This window comes from Cimex lectularius, unplaced genomic scaffold (assembly GCF_000648675.2).
Source record: "Cimex lectularius strain Harlan isolate CLEC.00 unplaced genomic scaffold, Clec_2.1 scaffold283, whole genome shotgun sequence".
Classification (NCBI taxonomy): Eukaryota; Metazoa; Arthropoda; class Insecta; order Hemiptera; family Cimicidae; genus Cimex; species Cimex lectularius.
The window spans coordinates 262,214-272,687 of NW_019394189.1; the positions used below are offsets into that span (position 1 = coordinate 262,214).

A 10,474-nucleotide genomic window follows, 5' to 3' on the forward strand; every position below is an offset into this window, starting at 1 on the left:
AAAGAGCCTACATTTAAAATAAAAATACAAATTACAGACACAAGATTGGTGAACAAATAATTACAAGTGCTTACAGGCTAAACATTGATAAGCATGAAATTACACAAATATAACAATGATTTCAAAATAATATAATTAAATACTAACACAACTACACATCGATAAATAAAATTAAAAAAAGACCTAAAATGAAAGAAACAAATAAAATGCATTTAATGAATTCCTTTGTACCAAATTGGTTACTTGGTTAGGATTTGGTTAATTAATTTTGTTGTACTTTTATTTTGAAAGTATCAATTAGCCTTTAGCAAACTACTGTGGCGGATTTTATTTCTGATTTTGAAAAGAAGGGTTAGACTGACATTTTAAAAGCAAAAGGATTATATATAATTTTAAAATTAAAAATAATATATCTGCAATATTTTATACACTACCAAGCAGTTAATACCCTTTTTCTTCACTAAGAAATGAGAGCTTCATTGCATTACAACGTAAAACTGCCAAATCCAAATGTGACACCACCACTTCTAAGAATAAGAAAAACACCAATAGGTTTCTATTTTCCAAAGCATATTATTTCTGAGTAACATCTGGAAAAAGTAATGAAGAATTCCTAGTAACAACGTTAACAATTTGAATTTTTAAAATTCAATTGGTGATAGATCAAGCTACTCCTTATGGAAACAAAGTTATTGGAGTTCATTATACATGGTTTCTCTACTATTCGAGAAACAACACGCGTAATATTACATTAATGTTTCAGTTATTTCAATTAGCAAAGGGGTGGTAAGCGAGTTTTTTGAATCACTAATCTGGTCAATTCAGGTCTGCCTATGCTCGCTGTCATTTTTGACAAGGAACACACTTAAGATTGTGTCATTTAAAGTCAAACAGCAAGAATAGACTGATCTTAAGTTCACACATATCTTATTGTTTTTGAGATCAAACAGTAACCATTTTGTTTCAATTTAAAAAACAAAACAAAAATAAAATAAAGAAAGAAAGAAAGAATAGAAAAGTGAAAATACAAAATTCACAGCAATAAAAATTATAGTGATTCGCACATCAATAAAAAGGTAAGAAAAAGCAAAAGGGCACCAATGAAATGAACGCTAACAAGTGAAAAGTGCTATATGGGGAGTAGGGAAACGAACAACCAATTACACACATCTACATATCAATACTATTAGCTATTTTTCAGCAGCATTGAAATTCCCAGAAAAGAGAAATTTCTCTAACATTTTAGAACTCATTTCATTACTCGATCTCTTTATTAATTTCTCTTTAAATTTTGCCCCCTCCCCCTTTGTCCGTCAGTAATTTCACTGAATAATATTGCAGATATATTTCCTATTCTTCTTTTTCTTTTATGAAAGAGCGTTTTCTCCGAATTTAAATATAACAATAAAAATTATTAACTATTTTGTCTAATAATAATTTTATAAGCAAAAAATCCAATCCCTTTCTACTATAAATACAGAAATTGCCCGATTAAACAAAAGTAAACAGAAACAAATTCATTTTTATCTCAATATATAAATGAAAAATTTAAATCATAAATTGATAATATTAAAATAATCAGAAGCAGAAAACGCATAAGAAATTTTACAGTTGACATCTATAAATTAAAAATAAATTTAAAAACAAAACAAAACAAAAAAGGGGAGATGTCAACCCAATTAACGAGTTTTGGTAGGAGATTTAACTTTTTTCTTGTAGTTATTTGAAATTTCCATTCAATGCTTTTTCTCTGCCTCATTTTTCATAATTGTTCCAATTTTTTATTATTACTTCTCTTGGGTGCGTTCCACTGATGTTGCTGATGACCTGACAATACTCCAGGCATGCCACCATAGGTCCCATACGGCATCGTAGTCCCAGGCGCCATAACGCCTGCACCCACACAAAAACCCTTATGGCTATCATTTGTATAAAAAAACATTTAAATTTTGTCATTTCTATCAGAAAGTTGGTAAAGACCGTTTGATCTTGTTTAGATACTTTTTTTGGATTGTAGTTATAACACTGTTTTGAGAAACAGGACTGTTTTTAACCATCAAATTCCACTTTTTATCGTTCTTAATGAAATGAGCAGAACCGGATATAGAAAACTTTTGTCTAAAAAAGTTGGCCATCTTAAAGTTAAATCATGCAATTTTTCCTACCAATGCCCATGCAGTTATATTAGCCATGCTAAACATTGATTTGCTTACAGTAAAATAAATACATGAACGCATAATATTTAAAACTAACGAAATCATATAAATGTACATTTATAAATTGACACAGATTGGAATTTAAATTTTTTTCACTAACATTAATTATTTAGTAACCAAATTCTTGAGTTTTTAATTTTAAGTTTTTGTCACACCTTATAAAAAGAACAATTTCTCATACTCAAAAATTTGATTATAATATTTATTAATAATTATAACAATTAGTGCAAATAGGATGGTGTTTAATTTCAAAATGAGATATACAGAAAACAAATAACATTTAGAAGACAACTTGCCTTGAAGAAAACAAGTCGAAAACATAAAACAATGTCTCTACTTAATATTTTAAAAAATAAATAAGAAGCAAGCATTTTCAAACAGAATGGATACTGAAATAACGCCAAATTGTTAAGATAAATTTTAATACTGTTTTTGAGATAATCCTTCACAATAATTATAACTTCTGTTGCACTTGAATTAACAAGTGAAAAATGCTCAAACAATTATCTCTAGTTAATCCCTATAATACAAAAGAGAATGAGCTGATATTGAAAATTAATAATTTTGTCTTGAAAATGCTCTATTTTCTCTCATTCTCTCTTCTGTATACCTCATTAGAACTGGAATAATTGATGACATTTGTATTATTAATTTCCATAATAATTCGTACGAGCTATATAGAGGCAATATATATAAGAATGTAATGAAAGATGAAATGAAATTTGGACCGGGCAAGATGAATTCATGTGCAAAGGTGGACGGGAGATGAAAAACGTAGCTATTCTCTTTTTTAGTGTATACAGGCAAAAATGAAAGCTATAATTGTGAATAAAACTCTTTTAGCAAAGCGTGTGTGACAACTGAAGCAGCAGGAAAAAAAATATAACGTCTAAGTAAATGTTATAAAGTTGATTGTATAATTTGAAGAATTGCACAAACCTACAGAAATAAACTTTAATTAATAATCCCTTGACATGTTTACTTCTTGAACATGGGTTATTGTGCATGTGCATGTGCTGTGTTAACATTTTGGTCAGGTCATTTTTCTCTCTAAATATTGACATTGTGGTAGAGAAGTGCTGAAAAGTCTGCATTATCTTGTGACACATAAGAACAATGATTCTGTGAAAGTCTGTTTAAACACAATTCATAACCATCGATGCAAAACTAATAACTAAGAATTCAATTGTTTTCCATTAGTTTTTGTTGTTGCAAAGATTAATTACCATTCAAATTGCACAAGGAAGCTGCAACTGTCAATGAAGAACAAAACTAAATGAAATGGGATTATTGAGTATGTGGCCAATATATGTGAGGAAAGGAATATTCTTTAGGAAAAAAATAAAGATAAAATAAACTTGCTAAGGCAAATGAAACTATTTGGAGAATGATGAAAATAATAATATAAAAAATGCAGATAAAAAAATGTGTGACAATTTTCATGTGCATCGAGTAAATCCCCCCTCCCCGCCTTGAGCTCACCAAAACCTCGGATCCACACAAAATAATCCCAAAATGAGAATGCAACAATGTGTGCTATGATAAAATGTTTGCATGTTTCTGTTATGCGCAAGCGAAATGATTCTGCACAAGGTGGATGCAAACAAAAGTGTACATTCACAAATATCCAATTGAACCATATGAAATGTCAGTAATTGGGGCAATATTATAAAGCTGGAATCAATACGATAAATACCTCTTTAATCTATAAAAATATTCTCCTTTAGGTGAAATACACTTCTCCCAACTGTAAGCTTTTTTTATCCCATCCTCGTAGACGTTTGAGTTCAAGATGTAAGGAATTCTTCGATTGCTGTTTTGAGAGCACCTCCAGATTGAAAAATCTTATTACTTAGAAAATGGTCCAGGGCACAAAAACAGGTTGAGGTCAGTTGGTGATAGGTCAGGTGAATACGGTCAGTGTGGAAGAACTTCAATTTTAAGCTGTTGAAGTTGTTGCATTGACAATCTTGAACTGCAGAAACGAGCATTGTCGTGCAGGAGTATAGTATTCTAATTGATCTTTCTATTAGATGTTTTTCTTGGAGTTTCTGATAAAGATTTCTACTTCTTGGCAATACAAGTTTGCTGTGGTTGTTTCGCCAGGGTTTAAAAAATTAAAATAGATCAAACCACCCATTCCCCACCAAACAGTCAACTTAATTCTTTCGAGTGCAGGCTTGATTTTGCCATCTACTTTGGCGCCTCAACTCCGTCCAACCATTGAGCTGACCCTATCTGATTCTCGTACAAGACCCAATTTTTGCCAAAAGTGAGAACCCAGTTCAAAAATCGTTCATTGTGATTTTGTAGCAAAAGCAAAGAACAAATTCCATAAAGTTGATCTTTCTGTGTTTCAGACAATTCATGTGGTACTCATTTATCCAATTTTTTTTTTTCATTTTCCCGATTTCTTTTAAATAATGCTTTGAAACGGTTGTCGCACCCAGTTCGTTCTTTGGCATATTCCCTAGTGGTTTTTGAGGGACAAGACTCGGCCATTGCCCTCAGCTAGTGATTATGCAGTTTGGTTTCCGTCGTACCTCGTTGTCAAAATTGCCACTCCGAAACCTTGAAAACCAGGGTAAACAGTTTTTTCATTCGCAGAATCCTTCCCAAAATTGATAATACGGCGGCACGCCTCAACAGCGATATGGCCAAGTGTAAATTCATACCGAAAAATTATTATTATATTATTCCAGTGAGGTCATTGTTGTTGATAATAATTTATTTCTCAAAGAAATTTCACAAATGAAAGCAAACCAATGACTGAAGAAGTAGGAGGTATAAAAGAGCTTTAATTTGGTATGAATGAAAACTATGTTTGTAAACATTGAATTAATAAAAAAGGAGGAGGATTAAGAAAGAAAACAAAACTGACATTTTATACGGCACAACCGAATAATAATCAATTTAAAACTAATAGTATTAATATAACTAAACAGAAATGCTGTTTAAATTCAAAAAGATCCTAAGAAGCTGGAAATATCAGTGGATGATTAAAAATGAAAGAGAGCATGTTCTTAGCATAAATAGAATTTCTGGACCCAAATTACAACATAATTTTGCATAATGAACATATCTAATTAGTGCAAAATGTGAGCAATAACGAAATGCAAGTAAGTTTATGTTATACAACTATATAAAAATGAAATAGTTAAGGTTTATTTGAATGAATTTATGTTTTTGTTCATTCATAAAACCCGGTGTTGACAATAATTTTTGTAATATAATGAAACTACTATGCTCCTGGGTGCCATGTAAAAACATAAATATAGGAGGAATGATGTTTGGGTAAATAAAACAAAACAAAAACTGAGTAACTAATTAGGTGCTATAAATATATTAATAATACAGAAAAATGTTTTTCTTTTGCAGGCAAGATATGTGCTAAAAATTACACGTTAATGTTATTGTATGAAAGCCACATGTAAAACATGATCATGAATTTGATTACAAATATCAAATGTGATTCCTGTCCAAACTGTAGAAATGTTCCTAAGAATTTGCAAGTATCAATGTATATGAAACAAAACTTAGGGTATTTGGAATAAACTTCAAGACCTGAGTAACAAATCTTACAAATAACTGCACTGGTAATTCATTAAAACAAATTGATTTCCATTCACAAACGTTTGTGCTGATTTTGAAGTGCATCATACTAAGAAAACAAACCAAGCCCCCCTCCTCCATTCTTCACACAAGGCAACAGTCATAAAAAAAGTTTGTAAAATTGTAGAACTACTGCGACCTAAAGCATGAATGGCAGACGTGAAAGCACAAATGTACGCATGTCTCTGTTATATCCCCCAAATGAATACGCTAAAAGTAAGGGCAGGCCAACATAATCAAGAATTCACCAAATTAATAGTTGTGTTTGGAATATTTTTGTAATGCAATTTATAATTATTTTGTGAATAATGTATTATTATTGTTCAAATTGGAAAAATAACCCTGAGGTAGTTAAGTGTTGATGAATTGATGATGATTAAAAACAAAAAATTGATGGAAGTCACGATCACAGAGAAAATGAAGATGAGAAAAATAAAAATTAATGTGATAAGACAAAAAATTTCCTTTGGGGACAAGATAATTTCATGTGTAACATATGAGAAAATCCAAGATCCCCCTGAAAATACATACCAAATGAAGTCCCCTACAAATCAGACAAAAAAAGAAGCAAGGCATAGTCATTGAGGTAAAAATTAAATAACTACGAAACTACGAACCCCAAAAATTTCAACACATTCAAAACACACTTCTCAAATAAACATCAAAATTGTGCATACTACTATAAAATGTTTATTGCTTGTTTTTTTTAATCAAATATAAGAGAGCACTGGCATATTATAACAAGAAAACCAAACAATTCTGTTTTGAGTAAATGACAATTATTTAAAATATAGACTGCCACGTGATGAAACTGCAGTTTTGCTTAAATGTGTTGTTGAATGTGAATATGGATCTAATTGATATAATAATCAATGATGAACAAATGAATGAACAAGTTAATGGATTTTTTTGTTGTAATAAATAAAAAAATAATCTGTGTATAACAATTGTTATAACCTGAGAAACAATTATTGTTACCAAATAAAATAATAACCACTTGTATGCTGTTAAAAGTTTCTTTTGCAGACAAGATTTTAAAATTTCTGAATTTTCTGTACACTGTTTAACAAAACTTACAACCCATTTTTCGTCTTACAAACATCAAAACATGGAATCTCCTTGCATTGTTTCCAATGTGTAAAAGATGAATACACATTATCATCAATAATCATTAACAATATGCAAATATCCCAAAGATGCAGCAAGTGCTAATGCGCACTTGATGGAAAAATTAAGTTCTTCATAGTAAAAACAAAATATAACCCATGTCAGGACACTGAGTAACAATAATTTTGTTACACCATATAAGCAAATTTTAATAAAAAATACTTGCTAGGTATCCTTTCAGGCACATTACATGTATATAGTACAACAAGATCAAAATCCTCTAAAATTTTGCAAATTGTTCAACAAATTTGTACATGTTGATACGAAATGCTTGGGGGGCCTTTCTAAATTTAAAAAAGCAAAGAAATGTTTACCAAAAAGAGGAACAAATCCATCAGTCATTACAATTAAAAATTGTATAAATGGCCATAAAAAGAAGAAAGTGGCAAGGAACAATTTTGGAAAAAGCATGGTCTGTGTTGTAAATAAAATAAGCCAAGTTAAGACACTAACGATCATTGTGCGAGTAGTTCTCAAAATATACAAATGACCCTAAGAAACTGCAAGTGTCAATGAACAATTGTTAATAAAAAAAATAAAAATTGAGGAATACCATGTTCTTTGATGTAAATAGGATAAAGTAACCTTGTTGAGACATGAGAAACGATTGTTTACAAATATTTTTGAGCCTGTTAAATGTAAATGAGTCAAATTGAGTGTACATAGAAATGAAGAAAAAATTTGAAAGAATGAAAAATTGTCTAAATAAATGTAATCAAAAAGTTTTAAGTTGTTTATACAAATGTGTATTGAAAAGGGGGTGGAAAATTTCAGGGGGATGAAATTCTGATCGCAATTGCTCACAAATGATCATAAGAAGCAGCAAGTGTCAATGAACAATTGTTGGAAAATGCATGTTCTTTAGAGTAAACAAAATAAAATAACCCATGTTATGGCACTGAAAAACCATCATTGAGTTTTACCATATAAACAAATTATAATAAAAACCACTTGTTAAGTCACTAAAAATAAAATACTTTCGGAGGCATGGCGAATGCTGAATTACATGTGTATCAAAATAACGAAATCCAGAATCCCCTAAAATGAAGACCAACTTTGTGTATGTTTAGAAATGCTTCTTGGAGCTTTTTGAATTTATAAAAGCTCAGAAATGTTTACATGTCGCGTTAAAGCAAGAAAGCGATTGCACATCATGATTTTTGTTTGTTTAGTCCTTAAAATATACAAATGACCCTATGAAGCTGCAAGTGTCAACGAACAAACAACTGTTAATAAAAAAAATAAAAAAAATTTAGGAAGACCATGTTCTTTGGCATAAATGGGATAATAACCTTGCTGAGATCTGAGAAACAAATTGTGTTTTTATTAAATATTTTTGAGGGTGTAAAATTAAAATAAGTCAAATTGAATAAACATAGAAGTAAAAAAAAAATTAAATGAGTGAAGAATTGTCAAAATAAATGTAATCAAGAAGTTTCAAGTTGTTTATACATAACATGTGTGAGGGTGGAGGATTTACAGGGGGATGAAATTCTAACTGAAAGTGAGAAAATTAAGGGATGATAAATAGAGTCGAATTTATGGAAAAGTGGAACAAATCCATCAGTCATTACATTTAAAAATTGTACAAATGTCCATATAAAGCAGAAAGTGTCAATGAACAATTGTTGGAAAAGGCATGTTCTCTTTTACTTCATAAACAAATTATAATAAAAAGCAGTTACTAAACCACTAAAAAGATCCTTTCGTATTGGCAAATGCTGAATTACATGTTTATTGTAACAAACCCCAGAATCCCCTAAAATTTTGCAAATCAAACAGCAAATTTTACATGTTGATATGAAATGCTTCTTGGCTCTTTTCGAATTTATAAAAGGGTAGAAACGTTGAGTTGTTGTTAAAACATGAAAGCCGAATGTGAGTTTATATCATCATGTTCAAGAATTGTACGATTAGTTCTCAAAATATACAAATGACTCTAAGAAGGTGCAAGTGTCAATGAACAAGTGTTAACGAAAAAAAAAATTGAGGGAGACCTGTTCTTTGGAGTAAATAGGATAAAGTAACCTTGTTGAGACATGAGAAACAATTTTTCATTAATATTATTGAGCCTGTTAAATGTAAGAGTCAAATGTAATATACATAGAAGTGAAGAAAAAAAATTAAACGAGTGAAGAATTGTGTAAATAAATGTAATCAAGAAGTTGCAGGTTGTTTATAGAAATGTGTGTTGAAAGGGGGCGGAAGATTTACAGAGGGATGAAATTCTAACTTAAAATGAGAAAATCGGGGGATGATAACGATGGTCGTGATGTGGAAAAAGGAGAAGAAATTCTTTTTATATAAAAAACGCCGGAGTGTTTTTGGATGAAAATGTGAAAAAACCGTGTTTAAATGTGAAAAACGGCGTTTCCCGACTCAGGGAGGACGGGGCGGCCGAGAGGAAACGCCGTCGGATCGGGGTTCGAGAAGGTTCGTCGGCCGATAAAACTGAGTGGAAACCCCTCGATTCCAATATAAATACAGGAGTTCTGGGAGGCGGGTAAAAATCGGACGAGAGGAGGGAAATTTCCCAGACGGGCCGTAATATTAGAAAAACGCCTTTCGAGAAATAAATAGAAAAAAATTGTATAAAATCTTCGACTTACCAGAAGAATCCGTGGCCGTTTGAAAATGATCGGTTAATTTGGGCCGCTTGTTTGGCGGACCGTCGACGAGATGTTCGGCCATATCTCCCCTGTTTACAAAAGCCGTGCCTACTCACTACGATGAACCGTATTTATAACAAATCCAATCCACTACACATGGTTTTCGTATCTGTCCCATCCGAAAATATTCGTTTTAATCTGATCCGTGCCGAGTGTCCGATGCGGGAAACGTCTAAAAAGGCACATATCAACGGATCAAAATACACCATCGGGCATAACGAAGCCCCAAGCCGACCCGACGAGCTTTACGTTCCTCTCTCCATCTTCCTTCTCAACCTAGACAATGATCCAGATGTAAATCATCGAGTCGATATCGCCGTATAACCACTAGAAACGATCCGGACCCTTAAACGACCCGCACGAAGACGCACCTCAGCCCGTTCACCGCGTCGAATAAATAATCCGGCATTTGTCGAAATTATTTTCCATCCCTTCGGAATAAAATGTTATTTTCACTCACTCTCCGACACACCAATATGGCGGCTGTTGATGAAAAGTTTTTCTACGCTTGTCAGAAAATATCCGACTATAAATGAGCTGTGCGGCCTGGGATTGGCCGGCGGAGGCCACGTGACCGAAAGGCGGGATCCGATTGGCCGACGCCGACACGGACCCGAGCCTCTGACGTCACAAGGCGAACCGAACATAGACGAAGTGTAATTGCTCCAGCGGCCCCCCGTGCGTTTCGCTCTCCTCAGGAGATTCGACCCCGGCATCGTCGTAGTTCTCGCCCTTTCCGGCCGTCCTTCCTCGTCGATGAAGATTTCTTCCGGGTTCCATCGCGGGACGACGTCTCGGACATCACCGGCA

General features: G+C 32.5%; 1 protein-coding gene across 8 annotated transcripts in view; it reads right to left on the reverse strand.

Moving 5' to 3' along the window:
* Positions 1 to 10,147, reverse strand: part of LOC106669105 (CREB-binding protein) — a 28,192-nt gene extending 18,045 nt beyond the window's left edge. For 4 of the 8 annotated variants that reach the window (XM_014398382.2, XM_014398383.2, XM_014398381.2 and 1 more), the window contains exons 1-2: positions 9,605 to 10,147; positions 1,792 to 1,893 (exon numbers count right to left, since the gene is read on the reverse strand). In XM_014398382.2, the coding sequence (XP_014253868.1) occupies positions 1,792 to 1,893; positions 9,605 to 9,686 (184 nt within the window). In that variant the 5' untranslated portion in view covers positions 9,687 to 10,147. The remainder of the gene's footprint in view (positions 1 to 1,791; positions 1,894 to 9,604) is intronic. The other 4 variants (XM_014398385.2, XM_014398384.2, XM_014398387.2 and 1 more) reach the window with 2 other exon arrangements.
* Positions 10,148 to 10,474: the final 327 nt, after the last annotated feature.